General features: G+C 47.3%; 1 protein-coding gene across 3 annotated transcripts in view; it reads left to right on the top strand.

Annotated features, from left to right (window-relative positions):
- RAPGEF4 (Rap guanine nucleotide exchange factor 4) overlaps positions 1 to 27,359 on the top strand; it is a 401,293-nt gene that overhangs the window by 323,248 nt on the left and 50,686 nt on the right. For all 3 annotated transcript variants that reach the window (XM_004703736.3, XM_004703735.2, XM_045298768.1), the window contains 7 exons: positions 1,773 to 1,857; positions 5,120 to 5,180; positions 7,649 to 7,725; positions 8,199 to 8,345; positions 10,917 to 11,032; positions 16,792 to 16,880; positions 21,373 to 21,451. In XM_004703736.3, the coding sequence (XP_004703793.1) occupies positions 1,773 to 1,857; positions 5,120 to 5,180; positions 7,649 to 7,725; positions 8,199 to 8,345; positions 10,917 to 11,032; positions 16,792 to 16,880; positions 21,373 to 21,451 (654 nt within the window). The remainder of the gene's footprint in view (positions 1 to 1,772; positions 1,858 to 5,119; positions 5,181 to 7,648; positions 7,726 to 8,198; positions 8,346 to 10,916; positions 11,033 to 16,791; positions 16,881 to 21,372; positions 21,452 to 27,359) is intronic.

Raw genomic sequence — 27,359 nt, 5'->3', positions numbered from 1 at the left:
CAGATTCCATTTGCTGGCCCAAATTAGAAAAAAAAAGTTTGAGTTGTCACTGTGTTTTAACGTCTTCTCTAAGAGTATGCCTTTTGAAGATCACTTTGTTGCTGCTGTCTTCTTGTTCACAAATCTATAGGCAGGTCCCCTGCCCTTGACCACTTCCTTTAGGTCTCCCAGCACCTCTCTCAGGAAGGCATGATCCCAGCGTTCCCAGGAGGAGAACAAGGCTCCAATGTCATTGAATGATGCTAAGTGGTCAAACTGAAATCAGAACTTGACCTTCAGACTCCAAATTCAGTGCGCAGTTCAGTACAGCCCTTCCTGGATGTATTGGACCAACGAGCACTTATTAAAGTGTAGCGCCATGATGGGACAGTGTCAGAATGCTTACATGATTAATATGCAGTAATATTCCCAGGGCTGCTGTAACCAAGTAGCCCCAGCTGTGTAGCTTTAAACAGCAGCGGGATTCTCCCACGTTGTAGAGGCTAAAAGTCTGACATCAGTGTGGCAGCTGGGGAGGAGGTAGAGGTCAGTGTGTTCCCTGCCTTTCTCTTAGCTTCCTCAACAGCTCTGACGGGTGCCTGGAATTCTTAGCCTGCCTTGGACTGTAGCCGCATCTCACCCGTGTCTGTCTCATCCTCACCAGGTGGTCTCCCTGCGTGCCTCTTTTGTCTTTTTCCCTTTTTCATCAGGGCACCAGTCAAGTTGAGTTAGTGCCCACCCTAATGGCCTCATCTTAAAATGATTACCTCTACAAAGACTCTAGGAGGCCTAGTGGTCTCATAAGTTATACATTGGGCTGCTAACTACAAGGTCAGCAGTTCAATCAAAGTCATTGGCAGTTCCATGGGAGAAAGAGGAGGCTTTCTACTTCCATACAGATTCCCAGCCTTGGGAACCTGCAGGGGCAGTTCTACCCTGTCTTAGTGGGTGGCTATGAGCCCGAATTGACTCAATGGCAGTGATTTTTTTTTTGTTGAAAAACTGTTTCTAAATCCGGCCATATTCACAGGTGCTGGGGCAGTTAGGTTTCGGCAGGTCTTCCTTTAGAACAGGGACTACAATTCAAGCCCTAACAGAGAAGTAAGAAAATGTTGACTCCACATCCTTTCTTTCGTTACGACCTTTGGGAGAACACCTTTCTTAACCCAATAGCTACAGCAGCGTGCTTATTCTTTTTGGCTGAGATAACACACAGGATCCCGGGGGACTGGAGTTCGTTCCAGCTGTCTCCAGCCCACTGGTGTCCTGTTGATTCCAACTCACAGTGACCTTATGTAGGATTTCTAGGCTGTGTATCTTTAAAGGAATAGACAGCCTCATCTTTATCCCAAGGAACAGTTGTTGAGTTTGAGCCACCAACCTTGCGATTAGTAGTCCCACACCTACCCAACAGCACCACCAGGCTCCTTCCGTTGTTCCTAGTTCCATTAAAAGTCTGATTTTTGTTGCGATGGGTTAAGGTGCTGCTGGAGTTAGCATCTACAAAGTTAGAGTTAAGTTAGCAAACTGCAGGGTGAATGGAAGTTATCCCCTCCCTGAGCATACCCCGGAAGAGGATCCTCTCACATCTGACTTCTTAGATTCCTTTTGACCAAGGAACGCATCCACTTCCAAAAGTCCTCTGGGGAAGTAATTCTTTTAGGGAATGTAATAGCACTCAGCTCTCCTTCTGCCAGTATCTTTTTATAGAGGAAGATCTCTGAACCCACGACTGACCCCTGAAGCCATTTCCGGTTGTTCCTCTTCATTGTTTCCTTTTTGTCCCCTTGTAGACCTGGCCAGAGGACCATGGATGACCTGGAGATCATCTACGAAGAGCTGCTCCACATTAAAGCCTTATCCCATCTTTCTACCACCGTAAGTCTTCTCTTTGCAGAGCATGATAGGGAAGGCTTTGAGTTCAATGCAACTCCTAGGACTTGAGTCTTGTTGCTCAGCAGCTGCTAACCAACACATTGGCAGTTCAAGCCCACCCAGCGAGGCTTTGGCAGAAGGCCTGGTGAGCCGCTTCCCCAAAGTGCACAGGCAAGGAAGCCCTACAGGGCAGTTCTCTCTGTCGCACGAGGTCGCTGTGAGTCAGAATGGACTCCACAACAACAGCACTAGGCCTGGAGGAGAGAATGGTGCATTTTGATTGGAAGGAGGCATCTGAATGCTACCTTATAAACCACCGGCCTCCCTCACGTGAGGTGCTAAGCAAATTATACCCCAAAACAATCCCCTCTGGGGATTAAGTACTCTCCTAATCAGCGGACCAATAGTGAGGAAGGTGCAGGACCGTGCAGTGCTTCCTTCTGTGGTGCCCAGGGTCACTGGGTCGGAAGGGACTCGCTGGCACCTAGCCACAACACCGCCTGCTCTTCCTCACTGCCCACGCTTCCCAAACTCCGCGGTCTGAATGGAATGGAAGCAGGGGTCTGTCCTTCTGAATCTAAATCTTAGAATCTGTGCACTCAGTCGGGAGAGAACAAGAAAGAGCCAGACCCCAGAAGGGGCTCTGAATCCACCCCCAAGAGGCAGGAAAGAGAGAAAGCAAGATGGCTTGCTTTGGCTCAAGATGCTCATCTGATCCAGGTGTGCCTGCCCATGAGAAAGGAAGCCGACAGTTCAAGACAGTATCTCTTCAGGTATGTTAGGACACAAAGGTCCCTAACCATCTCTGTCTCGGAATGTTTGCCCACGTGCACAAGATCCACAGGAAGGCAACGGGTAGAGGTATTGGCTTCTGAGGAGGAACAGCGGCATCTCCTTCTATAGGAACATGATTCCAGGCAACTTGAGCTATAGTTAATATTTCGATATAATACTGATATGGTCAACGTCCACAGATTCTATAAGGAGGCTCCTAAATGGTGTCTCTAAGTCCAATGTGCGTTTTCATTCCCAGCTCACTGACGGGCATGGGCTGCTGTCTCACCAGCTGGCAGGGTGTGTGTGGGTAAAGGCATTTGCCACACAGAACCTCAAGCCGCAGGGCTCCAAACCCCATCCTCATCCCCCAACTATGACTCCCAACTGCTTGTTAGGAGAGAGAAAGGGGCGAGGTGGACGAAGCCCACCGTGATCACTCATTGTGTAGCAAAGGAGCAGCATGAATCCAATTCCCAGCTGCACATGGATCTCATATTTCGACTCCTAACGACCACCCACCTCCGCGGCACTTCCTCTCTCTGGCCCTGCCCTTCCAGAGCTGGAGCGGACCTCAGCCCCAGCTACCCTCAGCCAGGACGGAACATCCCAACACCACTGGGAACCAGCTGAGGGGGGCTGCACAACGTTCCTCACTTGAGACTACCAGGCCTCTCTCTACTTCTCCTTCTCCCCTTTGCCTCCCCCGCCTCCTTTTCATCTCCCTCCTCTCTCTGCCATCACCTGGGTGAAAGTCACAGCAAGAAGGACTCTACGCGGCCACTTCCCTCAACCTCGCAACCTTTCTCCGTCCCCCTGCCGTCCAGAATTGGGTCTGCGTGAATGACTGCACGGCCAGCCCCTGCTGCCTCATTGCCCCTAAGGGTGGCTTAATCCTCTGTCGCAGCTCACACACATCTATGAAGTTCTCTGTACTTGCACTTGCTCATTTATTACATCGGCACTGATACCAACAAAGAGACACATTGGACAGGCTCTGGGTAGTTCCTGGCAAGGGGGCAACACTGTCCGCTCTCCCTCCTGTGCATGAATGTTTTCACCAACCTAGCTAGGGCAGCGTAGGCACCGCCTCCACCTTACCCTCTGCTCTACTGGGGAACAGTAACCTTGCTCCTTTACATGGAGTATCCAGGACAGTGGGCTGGTTCAGCCTCCATCCCACTCCCTCCTGTCCTGGACATCCTAAAGCTCTCCAGGGTGGCATAGGCCTGGGAGTCTCACCTGGGGAGTTTGCTGTGTCTGCAGGTATGAACAGCTGAGGCCCCATGGAGTTTTTGCTGAAGCGACCTGGCTTGACACTGTTCTGCATCCCCACCTCAGTGGAAGTGAGGGGTGGGGGTGGGGGGGTAGTCTGTTTTCTGTACCTCAAACCCCGGTAGTCAGCCACTGTGAAGATTTTCAGATTCCCTGTTTCTGAGGGAGATAAAGCCATAACGTGGGACCCTACTTTGGAACTTTCAGGAGAAACATTTTCTTCTTCTTCTTGGTTATTTTGGAATGTACATCTGCTCATGCATTTAAGCTTCATTTTCGACTTGAACACCTTGGATTCCCGACATATTTCCAGGGAAGCTTCCCACAGGACTCAGGGAAGCTCTTCTAATAGCGGCAGAGTGATTGATTCCATCCGTGGTCCCCCCTTCTCCCCCAAGATGAAAGAGAGGCAGAGAAAAGAACAGGAGAAAGGAGAAAACGGCAAGGCTTACATCGTCTCTGAGAGGCGGTCTTATGTATGAATTAGCTGCTCAGATAATTGTGTAAGAGCGTCAAGAATCCAACGGCGAGCCTAGTGAGAATGGTTCCCGGTAAGATTAGCCACAGGCAGAGAAAGAGACAACTGTGTGGTATTCTTTTCAGTCCGTTCCAATGTAGAGCGACTCTGCTGTACAGGACACAAACCTGCCTGGTCTTGCGTGATCACCACAGTGTTCTGTGTTTCATCCCGTTGCAGCACCCACTGAGTCACCCCATCATGCTGAGGGTCTTCCTCTTTTCCACAACCCTCTACTGTATTAAACATGATGTCCTTGTCCCCACAGACCAACTTCTAGAGGTGAAGTCTCTCCATCCTCATTCTTTGGACTGTACTTTTTCAAGACAGATTTGATCTCTGCGTAGCCAATGGTATAGCCGGTGTTTTCCAACACCATCCTTCAAAGGCATCATCTCTCCTTTGGTCTTCCTCACTCGTTGCTCAGTTTCCAGATGGATACAAGCCAATTGAAAAGACCGTGGCTTGGGTCAAGCACACCTGGGTCCTCAAAATGACACCTTCTGTGTCTTTGACTCTTTCAGGGGGCCTTTTCCTGCAGAATTTTACAGGACCAATAACTTGCCCATGAAAATACCTTGTCCTTAAGAAGCGTGGGCACAATCAATGTCATAGTCCAGAAGCGGGGGAAGTGACCACTTTAGTTGCCTGTTTGTGTAGCAGTCTAGATTCTCAGCATCCTTTCCCTTTTGCTTCTAGGTGAAACGGGAGTTAGCGGGCGTTCTCATTTTTGAGTCCCATGCCAAAGGAGGAACCGTGTGTAAGTGGACACTCTGTTTGCACCCGACCGGCACTCTCCAAAGCCCTTACCGTGGGAAGGCTTGACTACCATTGTGCCCTGTTCTGGGCCCCGATTCTGATGTCACAGGATGTCACATGGCACTTTTGACCGGTGTCAATGATTCTGAAATATGGTCACTGTGCGGGACCAACGTGCGCAGTGGGTACCATTCCAGGAGTCTTCCCTTGTCTCCTCCTCTACCGCTTCAAGGACCTGCGATGTCCCTGGGTGTGTTTAAGGAGGGCGGGATGAAGGTGAAACAGTGACACATTGGGCTGCAAACCACAGGGTCAGCAGTCAAAACCAACAGCCGCTCTGTGGGAGAAAGATGAGGCTTTCTGCTCTCATAAAGAGTTATAGTCGTGCTTGACACATGGATGGATGGATGGATGGATGGATGGATGGTGATAAGAGTTGTACGAGCCCCCAATAAAATGATTTTTTTTTAAAGAGTTATAATCGTGAAGACACAACAGTTCTGCCCTGTCCTGTGGGTCACTACGAGTGGGAATGGACTCAATCTCAGTCAGCAGCATTGACAGATGAAGTGCTGCTCTTCGGGAAGACCCAAGGCAGCCTTGTGCCTTTTCCCAGAGAACTCGGTTCAGTGTGCAGCTTTAGAAGAATTTGTCTCTGGGCTGAGATTGTCAGTTAAAATGACCTCTAAACGGGCCTCCAATCTTTAAGCCAGAGCATTTCATGGCTCCAAAGGCACATGCAGTACTCATACGAGGGGCTTCAACAGGTTCACGGACAAACTCTGATTTTTTGATTTCACTTTTCTGTGAACATTTTAAGCCCCCTTGTCTACAGTATCTCTCCAGAATCTGAGTTATAATTTAATTCTATGGTCACGTTTGGAAGCGAGAACTTGAAATTTGATATTAATGTACCTGGGCAATATTATTTGGCTTGGCATTTCCCACTGGTCCTCTAAAACCCTTCTGGGAAAGTGCATTTAGTCCCTGACTGTGGTCAACACATCCAGCCTTCGTTACTCTCTTGGAGAATCATATGACTCATCAGATATACATTAAGGTTCTCGCAAGTTCTGTGATACAGAAAAACATCCTCTCTCTTGAAACCGACTCTCCCTAGCCCTCATGAAGCACAGAACACTTATAATGAAACATCCATTAACTTTCCAAAGAGCGCACTTTGGGAAAATCTTGCTCTTTCTTCAGCCTGAGTCAATTTAGTCAAATAAGCAAGAAATGTAAGTCATCCAAAAAAAATGGGGGGGGGGGGGGCGGGATCTTTTTTTAAAATCATTTTATTGAGGGCCGGTACAGCTCTTATCACAGTCCATCCATCCATCCATTGTGTCAAGCACACTTGTACATTTGCTGCCATCATCATTTCAAAACATTTTCTTTCCACTTGAGCCCTTGGTATCAGTTCCTCACCACCACCCCCCACCCTCACAAACCCTTGATAATTTATAAATTATTTTTTTAATGTCTTACACTGACCGATGTCTCCCTTCACCCACTTTTTTGTTGCCTGTCCCCCAGGTTATATGTAGATCCTTGTGATTAGTTCCCCCTTTCCACCCCACCTTCCCCATCCCCTCCTGGTATCGCCACTCTCATCGTTGGTCCAGGGAACAGGATCTAAAAATTCTATTCCAGATGTTTTATGTTCAGTCAACAAAATAGTATTTCTAACATTGATACCCATTTCTTTACTATTTAAAGGCACGCTTTAGTATTGTTATCACCAATGATAAAACTTCCTTTCTTTCATTCTTTACATTCGAGAAACTTACATATGATGAAATACGTAACCATCTCAAATAAAAATAGAGAATCGTGCAAACATAGTAATCCAGCTTTAAGAAGACACAGACAGAATTGCCTTTAGCCATTTTTCCAGAGATGATGTAACCAGGTAGAGTTGGAGGCTCCTTTTCCTTCTTTATTCCTCCGTCTTCCCCCTCAAGATAACATCCTCTTTGAATGTCGTGATCATCGTTCCAAGCCATATCCCCCCCACCCCCCGTTTTATTATGATGTAGGTATAGCTAGTAAGCATAAACAAAAATGTTTGTACTCGTCACCTGAATAGGGTGCTGATTTGCATGTTTTCAAACTTTACATTGATAGATTTTTTTTTTATAATTCCTGTCTAGGATAACAGCTTGGGATGAATGTGGGGGTTGGGGGGGAGAAGAGATTACTTCAAGAGCAGGCTGCTGGTAAACAGAGAGCTAGCAAGAACCTCTTTCAGGGCAAAGCTAGGAGTGTGCTGTTTCTGTTCTTTTCAGAGTCTACCGAAAAGAAAATAATATTCCACCTGAACAAGGTAGCGTTAGCCAGTCATTTTTTTCCCTCTTCTAGAATAAGTGTATAATTTGGGGGAATTAAAAATGATGATTTGATAAGCTGTAATTTATATTGATGTGCTTCTGTTCTTGTCGTAAGTCTTTTCATCTCTTTTGTATCTAGTGTTTAACCAGGGTGAAGAAGGTACCTCCTGGTACATTATTCTAAAAGGATCAGTGAATGTAGTCATTTATGGTAAGGTAAGTATATCTATGTATGTATTTCCCCCTCTTTGAAATTGACTGTGTTTCATTTAGTGATAACAATGTAATGCTACAATTAAACCTGAAACAAACATTGCTACCCACTGTAAGGTATCATTTCCTCTCTTGTTGTAAGTTATCTAAGTGATTGTGCTCTGAGTAGAAATATATTGTCTGGGGGTATATCTCTCTATAGATAATAGTCTACCCATTTGAATTAGACAATGACCATATTACCCAGTGTCCTTTTATCAGTAGGATCAGCCTCAAGGGCAACACTTTTGAAAGGATGGAACATCATCACTGATTACATAATTAGATAGATATCATTAATATACTTGTGTCCTCCACTGCCTGTGAGGATGGCCCATGTATATATACATCGTGGCCAAGGGGAAAGGGGGGTGTCATGGTGTCTCCAGCATTTCAGGGCTCTGCCTCCTCACCTCCCTGCTCTGCTCTCTCTCCAGGGTGTGGTCTGCACCTTGCATGAGGGCGATGACTTCGGCAAGTTAGCACTTGTCAACGATGCGCCTCGGGCGGCCTCCATCGTCTTGCGAGAAGATAATTGCCATTTCCTCAGAGTAGACAAGGAGGATTTCAACCGGATCCTGAGGGTAAGTGTAAGGCATCCTATGGCTAAGGGAAATTCCATGTGTCCTTTTGCCGAATGACCACAGACTTCTGCACAGGGTGAAGAGGGTCGCACTGTGCCTGGGGTGGGGGGGGTGTGAGGTTATGGAAACAGAGGGTCCATGTTAGGATGGGACCACTTGTCCAAGGTGTGGGTCCGCCTCCTGGGGCCCAGCGGGGATATTCCAGCAGAGCTGATAACACCGGGGATTTGCTGGACCAAGGAGCCCAGGTGGTGCAATGGTGAAGCACTTGGTTGTTCACCGAAAATTTGGCAGTTCCAACTCCCCAGCCACTCCAGCGAAAAGGATGAGGATGCCAACTCATCGCCGCCCTACAGCAAAGAGCAGAGCTGCCTGCGTGTGGCTTCTAAATGTAATGGGACATCATTCCCCTCATGCTTCCTGCCGCCAAGCCTCGACATTGTCAGTACTTTCCCTAAAACGGTTTCATAGGAGAGGAATTGCAGACCTGGCAAGCAGGTGGAGAAAGTGGGAGTAGTAGAGGGACCCTTGAAATGTCACAGTCCCTGGTTCCTTGGCGGGATGACTCAGCTTGACTGGTGGAGGCCAGGCGGAGGAGGGCGTCTGTCTGGTGAGGTCCTGTCAGTTTTGGCCACTCGGGGCCGAAGCCCTCCATCGTAGCTTGAGGCTCGAAGCCCTCCATCACACAGAGAGGCTGTTCTCTCTAGGGTCTCCCTTGCTCTCATCCCTTCTCTGCTAATCCACAGAACGGATTCTCCCCTTTCTCTCCCCGCCTTAGCGTCTCTCCCTACCCCGCCCCTAAGGCCTAAATACCACATTGTGTCTCTGGGTACACGTGGCGTTATATGGTGATGATTTACCATATAACCAGCCTTTCCTTAGGGAAGGATATTTATACTTTCACACCCTGACAACTTTTCTGGCAACAAAGTTTGTCCTAGGATCACCCTCTATGAATTGCAAAGAAAGTTCAATGAACTTTTTGTTTATTTCTCATATGTTTGAAGTGAACTTATAGGTCACTAAATGCCCGAAGTCCATTTTTACTTTTTCTTCTTGGTGATCCACTCAGACCAATCAATGAAAGTTGATAGCACCGAAAAATAAAGAAAAAAACATCACATGTATGTTAGTCTGGGTACTTTAGAGAAACAAATCCACCAAAACTCATGTATAAGAGAGAGTTTTATATAAAGGTTAAGTGCGCATCAAGAAAACATCCCAACCCGGTGCTGCCCAAGCCCACAAGTCCAACACTAGCCCCTATGTCCGACACCAACCCACAAAGTCCTCCTCCATCTCACAAAACACACACAATGACACTGACTGCAGGAGGAAAGCCGAATCAGTGATCATGTAAGCATCTCAGCGCTGGCAGGGGTCTCCACATGGGTGCTCCAGCACCCAGGGCTGCATCGGGGTAGGTCCATGCGACTTCTCCTTGGGGATGTCTTGTAGGAAGTCAGCCTTGCCAGCTGAAGCAGGGAACTGGCTAAGGCAGCTGCACCCTGGTCTGACCATCACAAAGCAAGAGATCTGAGAACTAGGAAAGCGAGGCTCACCGAGCCATTTAGCCCTCCATCCTTCAATTAACCCCACATGTGTTTATCGGACAGGTTGACACAATAAACTAACTACCTAACATGACTTGACTTGGTTTTAACCTCCTCTCTTTTCAAATGAGAATCAATTTATTAGGGACAATACCTTAAATTAGTTTTAAGTATCTTTGAAATTTAGAGATAAAACTTTACTAATGCTGCATGTGACACATAGAGCGTTTACACCCGACCCAAAAATTTGGAGGTGGGGAAGGAAATCCATTTAGGACCGTTATTCTTGATATCATTTTAAAAATCATTCACATTAACTAAAAAATAATGGCAATATGAAGATGAAAATAGCTGACTACTTGTTCAAATAAAGAAATCATCTATGACTGGAAAGAAAGCTGCCCCCCGCCCAAGGGAACTAAATACATTCAGAAGAAAATGGGAATGAAAGACCTTTGCTGAAACCGAGTGCCAACAGCCACACGCATTAAGAATAAATCAGTGAGTCGACTTGCTTTCCCATCTGCTTGCCACCCCACCCTCTCCCAAAGATTCCCTAGATTACAAACCATAACATATCGGTTCTGCTGGCTTTGGGTCTGAATTTGGTTAAACTGAAAAGCCAACCAGTTAACACACTGCCACAGAAGGGCTTTGGTCTTATAGCGACCTTAGAGGTCAAGCGTCGGACTTTGGGTCTCCAGAAGCCAACCACGGCATCGTTCTCCCCCCAATGGGCTCCAACCAACAACCCTTTGGTTAAGCCACCGAGTGCTGCAGCCACTGTGCCACCAGGGCTCCTTGGGGTAGGAAAAGCAGAGTTTTAAGAACATGTGACTCAAGCCTCACCTGGTGCCATCTCTGACCATTGCAGCCCTTGACTTTGAAAATGACTTAATTGGTAGGCGCCACCGATTAGCATCACAAGCACCAAATGAGTTTCTGAAGCGTTTGGAAGTGCCTTTTCATTGTCGGGATAAATGGCAGCATCTGTGTGTGGTCTAATTTGTATTTGCAGGACGTGGAGGCGAATACAGTCCGACTTAAAGAACATGACCAAGATGTCTTGGTGCTGGAGAAGGTCCCAGCGGGGAACAGAGCGTCTAATCAAGGAAACTCACAGCCTCAGCAGAAGTATGTTTGCATCCAACACTGTAATTGCCAGACTGCGATTAACCTTTCACATGGCATCATCATTTCCACAATAGCAAGTTCTTTTTTGTGGGAGACGACCGTGTGTGGGACTTTTTCTCTCCCTTTCTCTCTCTCTATTGACTAATCACCCATCTTGTGAGTATAATGTATCCATTTCTGGCACCACGCATTGAGCCTGGTGCTGCTGCAGGAGCGATTCTCCCGGGAGAATATTCCCCAACTCTCAAAATCCCTCTCTGTGCACAGTGGTCCACTGCGATCGCTGGGAAGCAGAAGGCACGTGGGGGAACAGTGTCAACAGGAATGCCAGGGCACGGAGCCTCTGGTCTCTGAGTTTCATAACGGAGGCATTCTCAAGGAGTGGGGTCCCCCCCCCCCCTGCCGTCTCGTTATCAGAATAAGCATTCTTAGGACACTGCCTCCTGCCCAAGGCATATGCCCAGAGTAAGAGAGGGGGAAACACAAAATCCCACCATGGCTGCAGTGCTTTTTCTCCCGCTGAGCTAACAAGAAATAAACTGACTCAGAAATTAAAAAAAAAAAAATGTGTAAACCTCCTGGAGGGAAATCCAGATATCAGATTTAAGACAATATATGGATTGCCACCCAGAGGTGTCCATTTGGCTTCCCTTGTGCTCCATCTTGCTGTCAACGGGCATTTGCATCCCCTTTCCTGGGCCTTCTGTTTAACCCGAGTCCCTTGTTCACCTCTCCACCTGCAGTTCTAGCTTTGGCCCACAATATTCCACCCCAGGATTATTTTCATCCAACGTACCAACATTTGGTGAGACAGGTGAATTAAGAAAGGTGGCTCTAAGTAGTGGCAAAGACTGAAAAAGATGCTTGGTTTTTAAAATAAAGATTAATTTTCAGCCTTAGCAGAATAAAAACACTAATTCCGTAGCTGAAGAAATGTCACCAAAAAATAGTGTGCTGAACCAGACTGCATCCCAAGGTACTCTCCTTTGTTTGCCAGGGAAGTGGGGCTATCCCCTAGATCAGGACAGTCACTACAGCTGATGGATGGGGCTTAGGGGGGTGTTTTTATTTTTAATTGTTTAGGCTGAAAGTCTAAGGCGCACACATTTTCATCCAGATGAATCAGCATATTTGCAAAGGAGGAGGGAGAAATGAATAGCCATGGTGCAGTTTGCATTTCATTTCATTTTCATGGAAACCTCGTTTAGCAGGTAAAGAAAGTCAGGCCCAAAGAAGCAAGTTGCTGGCCCAGTGTCACTCAACTTATAATAGCAGAGCTTGGCCCAGCTCAACCAACTTCTATACCCAAACTTGTCTGCCTCCCAAGTGAGTACAGCTCAATGTAGAACATAAGCACCACATCCTCAACATGATAAAGGAGTTGCACCAACCATTGCATCTCCAAAGCCTGCCATAGACCAGTCTCTAACGGTATCACCAGTATTTCTTTAGCTTCCCTTATTCCTTATCTATTTTCACTACTAGCCAGTCTTGAGACTTGCCTACATATTTTTAAGAGCTATCCTTCCAGTCCACAAAGGAGGATAAGCACAAAAACACTTTTTGTTTAATCTGAAGTCAAGACTACTCATTAATGATTTTCTTTGTTGTTGTGAGGGGCCGCAGAGTGGGTCCTGACTCAGGACCACGTGTACAACAGAAAGAAATACTGCCCGGTTCGTTTCAGCTGTTCTTAGGTGGGAGCCCATGGTCGCGTTCCTTTCTTTCACTGCCGTTGGGTTGATGCCGACGCATAATGGCCCTACGGGACAGAATAGATCTGCCCTTGTGGGTTCTCGAGACCGTAACTGTTGACAGCAGTAGAAAGCCTCGTCTTTCGCCCTCGAAGCAGCTGGTGGTTTCAAACTGCTGACCTTGTGGTTAGCAGCCCAAGTAATCTGCTATGCCACCAGGGCTCCTCTGCTTTCCTGTAGTGCCATCCATGTCACTAGACCATTTTATAATGGGGTTCTGTATCCTTTAACAATGCATTAGCCGTTTCAGGAAGATTTTGCTAAACTGAAAAACTAAGCTATCGAAAGTCTCTTTAACCTTGATATCCTGGGCCAGGAGACCCCATCCCCAACCTCTTCATATCACTGGGGAATGGCCAGGGGCATGACAGCACTTCCCGTTCAGATGAGTCTCCAAAACAGATTTTTAGGAAATCAAACTTAAGAGAATGGGAACAAAGAAAGAAAGAAAAAAAGAAGTCTAGACTAATTAAAATTAGTCTAGACCAATATCTGATTCTCATAATATCCCTTTAGTACAATCCAAATTTCTCAGCTAATTCAAAACTCAGGCATTTCACCATTAGGAAATGCCAATGAGTACAAAGCAACGTACTGGGCAAAACTGGGTCCCCAGAGAGTGACAAGCCATCCCGTCAAAGCGAAAGCTTTCCAAGCCAGACCAGCTTGAAAAGGAACGGGGAGGGGGTGGGGTCCACATAAGTGAATATTTGGTGTCTGGTCCTGAAAACTTCAATCTGTTATCAGGAGCCCCGGCCATGGATGGACTTGAGATGTAGAACCCAGGAGGCCTCTGGCTCCTGAAAGACAGTCCTCTTTGCACACAAGGAGGTTTCCCGGTTGGTTCTGATAACAACCTTATTGTCTTGATTCGCTTTTGTCCTAAGAAATCCAGAATCGTTTATGTATTCCTTTTGAATTCTCAAAATCACCCGACTCAGCTCAAACCACTCCACACGGTGCGTGCTATTCGCCTGTCATTAATAAGAACGCAGTATCTCGTGGCGGATGGTCTACATGGAAGCCTTACACACTAGCTGGTCGGGATGTCTTTCGGCTCTGTGTTTGTATGGGTGTAGCAATGAAAAGAATATACAATCACCATTCCTGCATTAGTTACTGTGTTGCATTTTCCATAAATGGCCAACTACCCATTGCTCAGCTCCAGCCTGTTTGCAGAAAGACAACCCTGCTCCTTGGGTGTGTAGGTGCAGATAGAAGTGTCCGCATTTCTCGACTTGGTGTTTAGAGATTTTTCAGCCGTAGCTTGGAGAGCGCCTTCTCATGAGCAAAGGATTTTCAGCTGCATGGAATATTTTCTGCTTAGGTTGAGCTCCAGATATCAACACCTAGGCTCCATCCAGAACATCTTGTTGTACAGGCCAGGCAGAGATGTGCAATAAATCACGGGCGGACCTGGCTCACCTCAGAGATCTCCTAAGTACCAGCTTGGTTGCCTCAGGCGCAATGCCTCACTGTGCTGAGCATTCTTTTAACATGCTGGATTCCACTTGATGACATCAGCCAGTGCCCACTGAGTTGCCTGGGCCGTAGTAAGCATGTCCGATGTGTTGAGCACTCCCTCCAACCCCAGTCCTTAGTAAAGGGCTGCTCCGCTCCCAGCTCATCTGGTGAGTGCAGCCAGAGTCAAACAGTCCAAGAATTACTGGATGGGCTGAGGGACCTTTCTGCATTTAGGTGTTGAAAGCCATTATAGATATGACTTCTCCTGTCCTCAAATATCCATTGCCTTTCAGAAAGAAACACTCTTCTCTTCTATCTGGTTACTTGGGTCAAACGGTGAATGCAGTTGGCTGTTTACCGAAAGATTTGGAAGTGTGAACCCACCCGGAGGCACCCTGGAAGAAAGGCCGGCAGCTCTCTGTCCGGGAACTCAGCCATTGAAAATCCTATGGCTCACATTTCTACTCGGACACGTGTGGGGGCGGTCGCCAAGGGCCTGAGTGGACTCGGGGGCGTCTGGTTTATTTTCTTAGAGAAAGGGGGTCTTGCTTGTAGGATTAAGGGAGGGGTTGGTTTTTAAATTTCTATTTCTCTCCTTCCTCAAGTCCCCAAATCAGGTAGGTTTCCTCGAAATATTTAACTCTTCAACTTCCTTTTGCTTCTCCACACATGCAGACACACATGCTCACATGCACAGAATAAGCTAGCAACTGCCTCCCAGAGAGATTATGTATGCTCCTTTATCCATCCCCCTGGTTTCTGCTCTTCACTTTCCATGCTCACACGTGCAGGGTTATATGCCGAAACGTTTCTTCTCCCCTTTCTCCCGAACTTCGGGCATGAGGTGAAGACCCTGGGGCTTAATGGTTGTAGACGCTCTTGTGATCACACTGCTCTTCTTCCAAGTCCTCAAACAGGCACGAGAGGGCGTTGGTGAGGAGGGAGAGGGCGTTGGTGAGGAGGGTGCGTTAGGCCTGGTTGACTAGAGAAACAAATCCTGGGACACTCATATGTGTTTAAGAGGGAGCTTGATATCTAGAAGTAATTATTTATCTAGACTCATCCCAGCCCCGTCCAACTCAAGTCCAGAGTCCCTCTTCGACTTACGCAGCCACGTGCAATGATGCAGAATGCAGGAAGATCACAGGCTGCCAGCTGCAAAGTCATGTGGATTCAGTGTTGCTGGCAGCGTCTCAGAGCTCCAGTAGCTCTCGGGGTCAGCCAGCAGGAAGGTCAAGGCAGAGAGAGAGGGGGAGGGTCCGTGGACCCTCCTCATGAGAAGGCCACAGCCCTAAGGAGGCAGCTCAGGCTGTGACCTGATTGACAGGCTGAATACCACCCCTCAGCTTTATGTAACATGAAGTGGTGTAACGGCCTCAGAGGACCTTCCTGGATTCTGCCCCAGAGTTTCGAACAGAGGTGCATTTGATTTCCATCAGTGCTTTGTTCCCGTGTCTTTCGGCTTTAAGTGCAATGATGAGCAGAAATGCGAAGTCCTGAGTTTGGGAAGGGGAGGATCCGGGTCAGCATAATGTCTTGTCACAAGAGCCTACGACTCCCGCTAACTGGTTTGTTGCCCCCTCGGATCATGCCACACTGAGTTCTTCGGAAAGACCCTTCCTTTTGGCGTGGTGAGCACCACGGCTGAATATTCTGAGATCATACCGATGTCCACCCCAAATAATTAGCACTTGATGGGAAAATAACGTATATGTGTGATTGACTGCTAGTTTGGCCTTTCGTATTCACGGTGCTAGGAGCCCTGGTGGCATAATGGGTTACCTGTTGGGCGCTAGCCACCGCATTGGTGGTGCAAACCCCTGAGCTGCCCCGCTAAGGAGCAAGGTGAGTCTCAGAACCCGCAGGGTGTCAGTTCCATTCTGTCCTGTAGGGTCATTCTGAGTCAGAATCGACTCCAGGGCCGTGAGTTTGAGGGGTTTGGGTTTGTTTGTTTTTTAGTCTATTCATGAGGCTGCCAGGCGGGGTTGATGTGTGTGCCGCTTTGTGTTTGGGGTTTTGTTTTCTTTTCTCCCAGTTTATTAATAGCTGCGTTTCCAATGCGTATACCAGGGTACAGTTGGGAAAGACAGAGCACTCCAGAAATAGATAGGGAGCCTCGAGTGTGGGACCAGATTTTGCGACGAGAAACCCATATATGGCTAACCTAGTTTGCTGCGAATTCCCCTCTCCAGCTCCCCCTGCCTGACCTCAGCTGCCCCGTGTTCCGTCCTTTTCATTTGCCTTGGAACCCGACGGTGGCTTCCCAGCTCCCAGCCTGCGACCGCTGCTCCCCCAGAGGGTTCCTTTAGCTCCATGGAGGGACGAGAAAGAACCACTTTGAGTCATTCACTTTCATGGGTGATTTTCCCTTTCTCTTCTTCCTTCCCAAGAGTTGACGGCTGGCTGCCAAGTGAAGCCACTCTGCTTCCCTGGAATCTCACATTAAAAAAAAAAAAAAAAAAAGAATAGATATTTTGCAAGTTCTTTATCAATGACGCACTCACTTTCGACACTCTAATGCCATTTTCATTTCTCATCCAGGTATACTGTGATGTCAGGAACACCTGAAAAAATTCTGGAACATTTTTTAGAAACAATCCGCCTTGAGCCAGCTTTAAATGAAGCAACAGGTATGCATATTGAGCGGTTTTGTGTGTTCACGAAATCCATGGGTGGCATGATAACCAAATCCTGACTCCATCCTCAGTGGGGCCAGCCAACGCAGTTTGGGGAGGAAGTCCCCTGACTTAATGTTGGAGCAGGATCCCCATGTCGCTCGGGCAGAGAGCGGCCCTTCTCTCTCCAACACTGGCTGTCTTGGGTGGATCATGCAGCTTCATGCATGTGTCCTAGGAGTAGCCTTCCAGAGACCTGGTGATGTAGTGAGTCACATGCTGGGCTGCTAATGGCAAGGTCAGCAATTCAGAGCCACTCGCTGTTCACAGAAAGCCACCAGGGCAGTTCTGCTCTGCCTCTAAGGTCCCTCACAACTGGAAATCAACTCCATGGCCGCTGAGTTTGGCATTTGCATTTTAGAGCTCCGCAGAAGAGCATTTCCCACTTTCAAAACTTCAGAGTTCTCTTAACTTCTCCTTCTGGATCTTCGCAGCATACCCTGGGATAAATTTATACTTATTATTATAGAGCTCCTCAAAGTGGTACCACTTCTTATTTTATCTCCTCATTCCAGTTCCTCATCCTATAAACGATGAGTTACTTTTTATGTAGTGAATAAACTGGGAATAAGCTGTTAAAAAAACCAAGATCCCAGAGTGTAGGCCAAAGTTATATTCAGGTCAGTGTGTTGGCAGTCTTCCTGGGCAGGCAGGAAGCTGCGTGGTTCAGACCAGGCAGCGTGAACCAGAAGTGCTACTACCTGTGTCCTAAGGAAGCATAGGATCTGCTCGAGGACATCGTTCTTATTTGGTGCTGTCCTGTGGGTGTTTGACTCGTAGCAGCTGTATATTTCAGAGCAGGCTGTCTCATGGGGTTTTCAGGCTGTAATCTTTAAGGGAGTAGATCACCAGGCTCTGTCTCCTGTGAAGACACTGGGTTCAAGCTACTGACTGCTCTGTTAGCCGAGCCCTTAGTCATTGTACCAGAAATGGGTGCAAGGACTACGGTTCCTTAGAGGACACTGGCGAGTGTATACATGAACTTATCATGAAACAGAACAGGGCCCGGTGCTTCAGGAGCACCCACTGGTTGAGGGGCGCAAGGGCAGTGACCTGGAGAAGACACCCTTCCACAGAGCCCTGAAGGAAGACTGCTAACTAAACAGGGAACCTAGGACTGATCTCGAAACAACAGCCTGGATTTGCCAGACTAAGTTGTACGGATGTAGAAGTAGGAAAAGAAGATGTAGGAATTTGTGGTTCAGACGCTAGGGGGTCTTCGATTCAAACAGCATTTGAGAGCGGCTGGAGAGATTTGGCCAAGGAGAATGATGTGATAAGAATTTTCGAGAAAGTTCACTTTGAATTTAGAATGGAGAAATCCTTGAGGGATCCATTAAAAATAAAGACACAGACTCATCGCCGTTGAGTTAAGTTTGACACCTAGGACCCGATATGCACCCTATAGGTTGAGTCGGACTTCCCCTGTGGGTTTTGAGGCTGTGAATCTTTAGAGGAACTGAAAGCCTCATCTTTCTCCCGCAGAGCGGCTGGCGGTTTCAAACTGCTGACCTTGCGGTAAGCAGCCCAACACGTAACCCACTGCACCACCAAGGTTCCTGAAAGAGAGCATGTTTCCAGAAGGATAGGCCAGGAAAAAAGGCGGCAGAATCTCCTTCCCCCCGCTACCCCGCCCCCACCCCCAGTTAACTGCCCAACTGTATAATTCTGTAATATGAAAAACAGCAATTTCTTGGAACTGAATATTGATCCCAAAGGAGAATTCTGGTACATGGAGTGTATGACATTTATGGAAAATGGCATAAGATCTTTAGCAGCCGTGAAGAGCAAACAGTCTCTTTCTTTTTAAGATTGTCTCTAAAGATCTGGATTTTTCACTTCTTAACCAACAAGACATTGAAACCCAGGCATCGTGGGCCCACACAGATGTGGGGCTTCACCTGCCATTGTGTAGGTTAGCGGCCAGGAGATCATCACCACTGAACGGCAGACACTGTTCCCTGTAGTTTTTACCCTGATCTTTCTTCCTTACACATAGTCTATTTGGCAGTAAGGTCCATGGCCACAAGAGAGTGAGGACTGTTGACATTTATGAATTAAAGTAAGGATTTAAAATAATGTGGCTTAGCGGTGGAACTTGTTTACATCGTAGAAACACAACACTCCTGGATTTGAAAATAAACACATTCTCTTAATTCATCAAAATATCTGATTTCTGCCTACAAATTACTCCTCTCTTAAGTGATCTTCATCTATGGCCCGCATTACTAGTTGGGTGACATCGGAAATCATTTTCTGGCAGGAAAAGGTTGTGTGTGTGTGTGTGTGTGTGTGTGTGTGTGTGTGTGATTTTAATCAGTTCACGCATATTAGTCACTGCCACAGAGGGAGTTCATTTCAACTCACAGTGACCCAGAGGACAGAATAGAGCTGCCCGTTGAGTTTCTGAGGCTGTAAGTCACTACCGGAGCAGATGGCCTCAGATTTTCCCTGTGAATCTGCTGGTGGGTTGGAACTGCTGACCTTGAGGTTATCAGCCCAACCAAAACCCACTATGGCCCGGGACTACTTGCGTCTTAGTAGAGAACATAAAACCATGCCCAAATGTGAGTGCTGGCTGGTTGGCCAGGCCCCTAGTCTTGGCAGCAGTCAAGTCAAGCTTGGTGCTGTACCACGATGTAGCATAACAAGCACAGGCCTTCTGTTGACCAGGCAGCACTGTCCCCCCACCCCCTCGTTCTCAGAGGACGTAAAGAACAAACGAACGAGGAGAGCCTGGGGGTCCCACTCAGGCAAGCTGAAGTCCCTACAGCTTCGCTCTCGTGGCTTCTCTGCTTCTTCTGGCTCAGTGTGATGGGCAGCCCTGCGTCATAGGTGGCAGCTCTGAATTACAATCTATCACTTATGTTGAAATAAGTGACAGACTGGCTGGACCAGAGGAGGTACACTGGTACAGATAGGAACTAAAAATACAGGGAATCCAGGACGGATGAGCCCTATAGGACCAGTGGTGTGAGTGGCAAAACAGGGAGGGTAAAGGGAGAATGGGTAGGAAAGAGGGAACCGATTACATGGAACTGTGTGTGACCTCCTCCCTGGGGGACAGACAACCGAAAAGTGGATGAAGGGAGACGTCGGACTGGGCAAGATATGACAAAATACCCATTTATAAACTATCAAGGGCTCATGCGGGAGGGGGGAGCGGGGAGGGAGGGGAAAAATGAGGACCTAATGTCGGGGGTTTAAATGGAGAGAAAATGTTTTGAGAAACGATGTACAAATGCGCTTTACACAATTGATGTGTGTATGGATTGGGATAACAGTTGTATGAGCCCCTAATAAAATGTTAAAAAAGAAAAAAAAAAAAAAGAAATAAGTGCCGTGATGAAACCATTAGTTCTGAGTAGAAATTACTTACAGACATGGATTTGGGAAATCTAATCTCAGTTCACGTAGTTCAGTGTTGGAATGAAAATTCCCATAGGGTTTTGGCTTCCAGGTGTCACTGATGTATTCCGAAGGCTTTAGATCTGCCTGTACGTCGTTTCCCATCTGTGTTGGCTGGGAGAGCATTGCCATTGCGATGAGGGAAAGGCACCGAATTCCTTGATGAAGCCAATGTGGTGTGTCCTTGGGACTTGCCTTATTCCCGTGGCCGTCCCCCTGCTTCCCTGCCAACAAAACCCCACATATGCTGATGTGGAAGCCGAGTTTTTGAGCACATTTTTTAATGCAGTTTTTGTGGTAAAATCAAGTGCCTCGGCTGATATTCGGGTCGGCGTATACTCGAGTAGATACGGTAGTTTAAAATAGGACATGCATCATTTCCTCTACTGGGAAGTTTTTGTCTGGTCCAGTCGCAGCTCATAGCCCTTGTTGTTGTTTTGTTTTGTTTGGGGGCAGGGGCTTGGCAGTTCTTCTTTTCCTCCAGGGGCCTGGTGACTCTGTTGGGTAACTGTTGGACTGGTAATCGTAAGGTTGGCAGTTCAAGTTCACTTGAGGGTCCTCTGGAGAAAGATGAGGCGGCCTCTTCCTATGAAGCTTTACAGCCTAAGGAACCCTGTTGGGGTTGCTGTGAGTCTGAATTGACTTAGTGGCAGGGCGTTTCTTTTCCTCATCAATTCTCTGTTTGCATCACCACCTTCTCCTAGAGTTTTATTGCCCCCTTAGGAAGTAAACAAAGAAGGGATCTTACTTCTGTGTACATGGAATTGCCTCACATGGAATCGTTAATTATTTTAAAAGTTCTTTGTAGTTAAAGCGACTAGTGGCACTGGCTGCCTCTTTGTAAAATGTTATACTTCTATCCATTGTCCTAAGAAAGTGAGTTTGACAGTCAGTGCTTCTGTGCTGGTGAGATCATGACCCCCCCAGCCAACTTATCAGAACCATTAGCCCAAACCAGACAAATAAACAATCTTGCATTCCTGAGATTGCTACAAGAACCTAATTTCCTGTTTGGTTTTGCTTTTCTTCTCCCCTCCAGAATCTGTTTTAAATGACTTCGTTATGATGCACTGTGTTTTCATGCCAAATACCCAGCTTTGCCCAGGCCTAGTGGCCCAATATCCTTTTTTTATGAAAAGTCTTGCTTCCCATGAAGACACCTCCTAAAGAGCCAGATGTGGTTGTGAGCTCATGTCACCTCTGAAGGTAAGTCGTGGTCTAAGTAGAGTTGTGCTTCCCACTCTCGGAAATGCCAGCAGGTTTCCCCAGCAGGCTCCAGCACTCCCCAGCACAGGCCTGCTGGGGCGCTTCTAAGGATTTCCTCCTGGTTAACCTGTGTAGAGAGATAGGAACCCGGTTCCCTGACAGACAACAGGTTGGTGAGTAGGCTTGCCTGGGAGGTGGGCTAGAAACGGTGATGGAGCAGAATGTGCATGTGGTTTTAGGGCTCATGCTTCTCCTAACTGGGGACTGACGTGGACCACTGTCTGAAGGATGCCTGGGGGGATGGACAGGATCTGCTTGTGTTCTGGCTCCGAGCTGCATGAGGCTGGTTGCTAACTCCTAGGAGAAATGCCGACTGTTCTTGTGGAGGTCACAATTTTGTACACTCTCCTCTCAATACCAGGATGTGCTTCGTTGTTCTGTTTTTAGACTGATATTTAGAAAACGTGTTGTCATGAATTCAGCTCTGGCTCACGGAGACCCCCTGTGCTTCAGGGTGGAACTATAGACACTCCACTAGGTTTCCAATGGCTGGCTATTCTTCAAAGGGACCTCTGCGTAGACGGGCACTTCTAAATGCTTGGTTGGTTAGCAGCCGTGTGTCGTGTGTGTGCATCCCCCAGGGGCTGCAAGGCAAAGAGGCAAAGCTGGAAACTCTGTCGGCAGTTCCTCTAGGCAGCTTGAACACTGAGCTTGTTTTCGTCGTGTCTTGAACTGGCCCATAGAGACTATAGAGAGTGCCCAGCACTGAGAACCTTCAGAAAATGTACATTGAGTGAGAGACGTGAATATCACGAATGAGTTACACCCTCCGCTCTGGATGGCCGGTAAAAGGGCATTTTCCAACTTTACCTTATTTTCATCTGTGGTGGCAACAAGAAATGTAGATTCCTCCCGTGAAACACTTCGGCTCTTTTGAGCCATTAAAGATGCTGAAGGAGAATGGCTCTTTCTCTTCCTCCTGAGCAATCCAATCAATGTGGGCATGTTTTCCTTTTTCAGAATGATAATCGCCCTACCTGATTCTCATTTTCCCGTGCGTCCATAATCCTCTGTGAAGTCAACAGAATGTGTGCAGAAAGGAGGTTCAGTTGAGTGCGTTGTTCAGCGGGAGCTGCAGGAGTGAGATTTGGGTGTTTATTTGCCTGGAAACTCTCGTTCCAAGTAATGACAGCTTAATGAGACTTACATATATTATATAGTCTCTCTGGCTCATCGTCAGTGTTTCGCCAGTAAAATGAACACATTCGATATATCACTGGGCTCGTTGCACTCCATACATGGTAATCACCGTTAGACCTTGGAGATTTGCTGGAAGGAGAAACCACGGTGGAGGCTAGACTTGTTTTTTTTTTTACAACAGCGTGTGGATAAAACCTAAGGAAAACAAAAATCAAAAGATGAGTCAGGGAGCCAAGTGGGCCCAGTTGCATCGTGTTTACAACTCAGAGCTCCAAACACTTTCTATCTGACAAGCTCAGCGTTTTGCTGTGCGCAAGTATGAATTTGCTCTCCCTCTGTCCAAGGAGGGGGATGCTGTTGGTGAAGAGCAGGGGAAGGCCAGAAAGCGAACAACAGAATCAGGAGGCCGATGACATAATTCCTCATTCTTTCCCCAGGAAGCCGAGGCCTTCTGGGGCGGGGGTGGGGTGGGGGAGGGCGGCTAACACACCACCCCCAGCCCCGAGATGTTCTGTAGGATCTTGATATAATCTAGTTTTTCAGTCCTCCACGCTGCTGACTCCTAGCAACCCCTTAGGACAGAGGTGAACCACCCCTGTGGGCTTCCAAGTCTGTAGATGCCTCGTCATTCTCCCGAGGAGCGGCTGGTGATTTCAAACCGCTGACCTTGCAGTTAGCAGCCCGGGGTGTGATCCATAAGGTGTCAGTCATAAATAACGTAAATCGCCGTGATTGACCTGAACAGTGCAGGAATCCATCTGAAGGATATGGGGAAACTTACAGAATTGAAGGGGTTCTTAAAGACCTGAGACATGGTTTTCAGGGACAGGAGTTTGGGGCTAATTGAGTCCACAAAGACTCTACTTTGGGGCTAATGGAGTCCACACACCCCGGACCCTTACTGCATTACACTCAATAGTCACATAATTGGTGAAGGAAGGTCTCGCTGGCCTAGTCTGGGCCGCTAGCCACATCTTGACCAAAGCAGGCAAAGCACTTCTCTGGACAGATTTATAGAGAAAACAGCCCCAGTGGACAAACATGATGGGCAGGGCAGTGCAGGTCTACATACACTGCCTAAGGCCACATGCACACAAGCCTTAATTTTAAGGGGCAACAGGGAAATAGAATGTAAAACTGCACTAGCAGGTTGGCCTCATATTTTTCACAAGGGAGAGCCCACTGTCCGCTGCCCTAGAGTTAATCCTTGTTTCTCCTGAGGAGTGCTTGGTGGATTTGAACTGCCAACCTTGCACTTACCAGCCCAACAACCCGCCGCACCACCCTACAGGGCATGTGCAGATAGTCAAATACTTAGCCACGTTCTGCTCATGGATTGCTTGGCTCAGAGTTTTCCCAGCAGTCAGTTTCCATGGCTTTCCATAGCAAACCTAGGAGGAAGGCAGGATCTTCCCTGCTCTTCTTCCAAATCAATAAACTGGGATAATGAAAAATTATTATTTTCTCAGAGAAAGGTAATTATGAATACAAAGGAGATTTGAGCCCTGAGCCACAGACACCTCTTTATGCACTTAATCATGTTGCATGTCTCCTCCAATTTTGCCTTCAGCTTGGAGAAAGATGGTAGAGCTCTGTTCAACATTCAGATCTCGGGCCTTTTAGGTGCTAATGAGAGAGGCTTTCTTTTCATTGGATATACTGGGACAGATTTGGCTTGATGAATACAAGTGCTTATAATGAGTTTTAGACATCATATTTCTTAACTTTCTATACTTTTTCTTTCTAGCTTTGATAATCTTTTTAAAATATACATTTAAACATCATTCATCTTTTCTTTGAAAACTCAAAACAACAAAAAAAAAAAACCTAAGACCACCTATAACCCCACCCCCTCCCACGTGTGCACTAACACGGTGATGTATATCCTTCTAGTCTTTTTTCTGTGTCTATAAACCAGACAACCCACTGCCACCAAGCCCAGTCCAACTCGTGATGACGCATCGCACAGAAGAGAACTGCTTCCTCCGTGGGTTTCTGAGACTAAATCTTTATGGGAGTAGATGGCCTCATCTTCTCCCCACAACCTTACCATTTAGTCGGTTTGAACTGCCAACTTGGCAATTAGCAACCCAATGCTTAGCCAGTGCAGCACCAAGACCTCTCTGTACATATCCCAAAACTCCAAGCTCACTGCCATCCAGTCGATGCTGACCGGGTGTCCCTGTAGGACAGGGAGATCTGCCCCTGTGTGTTTGGTCCAAAGACTGTGACTACGCCAGTTGAAAGCCCCATCTTTCTCTCATAAAGCAGCTGGTGGTTTTGAATTGCTAACCTTGCCGTTTGTAGCCCAATGAGTAAGCAATAGGCCACCAGGGCTTCTGGTCTCTAAACATAGAGATTTTGTAAAAAGAGTGATTGGCTCTCATGGTGCTGGACTGGGTCCTTGGGACCCCAAAATGAGTAGAAACATTCAAGAGTGAAGACAAGAAACGTGTAGCCCCAAACACAAGAGACAACCATCCTACAGTGTAGAAGGGAGCAAAACCTAGGATGGAGCTGAAATGGATGGGAAGTTGGGTGGGGGTGGATGAGGGGGATGAGGGTAGGGGGTTGCAGAAGAACATCATTAGCAGTTGGCCCAGTCCTGAAGAGTACCCACCAATAGATTGTCTCCTATGTCCATTAATATAAAATATGACAGGTCTTTGTTGTCTCTGACAGATTGGGACTGCAGCTGAAAAACTCCTATGTGATCAGGAACCTATATTTAAATGTATAGAAATCTAAATCTGGCCGTTCTTTTGCTTAAATGTTTTCCGTTGGTATCTTCATTTTCTTTTGGGTTTAATATTCCACACAAATGCTTCTCTTTCATGCAGGGGCATGGGGAGTACTCTTTTCTGGAATTAGAAAGCAACAGATAGAATACAGATTTTTACTCAATGTCCAGCTGAAATTGCCCTGGGTCCACACCACATCTCCCTTGAGAGGGGGCATCTGTTCACACCGCTGTGGATGTGAATGGACGCAGAGGATGTTCTCTTTGTCAGCTGACCCGGGCGGGTTCTCTGAGAGTCGGACATGGATCAGAATGTGATTGCCCTGTTGGTGAACAACTGGTGAAATCTCTCTCTGTCTCTCGCTCTCGCTTTCTCTGCCATCGGATCCATTCTGACTCATAGCGACCCTCCAGGACAGGCTAGGACTGCCCCTATGGCTTCCCGAGATGGTAACTGGTGGTTTTGTATTGAAGATCTTGTGGTTGACAGTTCAGTAGACACCCATTAAGCCACCAGGGTTCAGGGTCCAACTCTCTAGAATGAAACCAAGTGTTCACGAAGGCCCTTTGATTTTGTCAAGAAAACTTTCAGCCTGCGATATATTACAGCTGACTTGTACCGTGTTGTCCCCAGTTAATTCTAAAAATGTGTGAACCATGTGTCACCACCAGAGCAGCATGCTTCTTCCAATGTGCCGTAAAGGCGGCTCTTTCATCCCCCAATAAAGCGAGCTTGCCGTGATGGCATGAGCATGCTCTGTGCTCTGTGGGATAAAACAACCGTTCTCAGATATTCGGCAAAGTCTTTTATAGACATTTCCGCAGCCTCATGGGAACGCTACGAAGGGGGCTGTTTCTTCTTTTCTTTTCCACATCATGTCAATGATATTCGTTTAGGGGGTGGACATTTCTGGGAATGAGTCCTGGTTGGTCCAAACCCATTATGGCCACCCCATCCCCCTCGTTGTTGTGATGGATGAATGAGTGGGTGTGCTAGAGCGGCACTAAACTTGTCAGAGTGTTAAACTATTGAAATACTTCTGTGTCCTGTGGTAAACATTCCTCCCTCTAGCGCTCCTCCCCTGGCCCAGCCACCCCGCACCTCCCCACAATCCAGCAGCGGCAGAGGAACAGAAGGGCTCCTCCAGGACCTTCTTCCTGAGCCAGTGTCTGATCGCTGGTTGTCCACTGCCCAGGCCTCCCTGCTCACATCTTGAATTTTACCCTGAGGAAGAAGTCTGCTGCTCCCTGCATCAAAAGACAGAGGCTCCTTATTGACCGTTGGCCCAGACCCCTTCACCCTGATTGAAGACCGCTGTGGGGCAGCTCTCTGGCCACCACGAGGCAACAAAGGATAAACAGAGCCTGTGTCATTGCTGTAGAGCTAGCCGACACCAGACTTGGAACCGTCTCCTTTGAGATCTTTCTCTGCAGGAGACCATTAAATATCCTTCAAGTGTATGCTTTGCTAGATTAGTTCTTCTGGTACTTGGACAGTCACTGGGCACAAGCTAATCGATACAGACTGAGGTTCAACGAGGATCCAAGGTGGCTTAATGGTTATGCTTTGGGCTGCTAACCATAAGGTTAGCCGCTCAAAACCACCAGCCACTCAGCAGGAGAAAGATGAGGCTTTCTACTTCTGTAAAGGGTTACACTCTCAGGAACCCACAGGGGCAGTTCTGCCTTGCCTATGGGGTTGCTCTGAGTCAGAATTGTGGAGTTTGTGGAGTTTGGTGATTCAATGGGTTAGGTAATCATGATACTAACACTGAATCTCCATTTGCTGTGTGTCCAGCACTAGACTCAGCAAACGGTGCAGTGCGTGTATTCTTTTAACTCTGGTCTTCCAATAAGGAAAATGAGTGTGGGATGCTACA

The sequence above is a fragment of the Echinops telfairi genome, unplaced genomic scaffold, assembly GCF_000313985.2.
Source record: "Echinops telfairi isolate 266 unplaced genomic scaffold, ASM31398v2 ScPeMD7_4;HRSCAF=17, whole genome shotgun sequence".
Lineage (NCBI taxonomy): Eukaryota > Metazoa > Chordata > Mammalia > Afrosoricida > Tenrecidae > Echinops > Echinops telfairi.
This window is presented reverse-complemented; position numbering and strand designations above follow the sequence as displayed.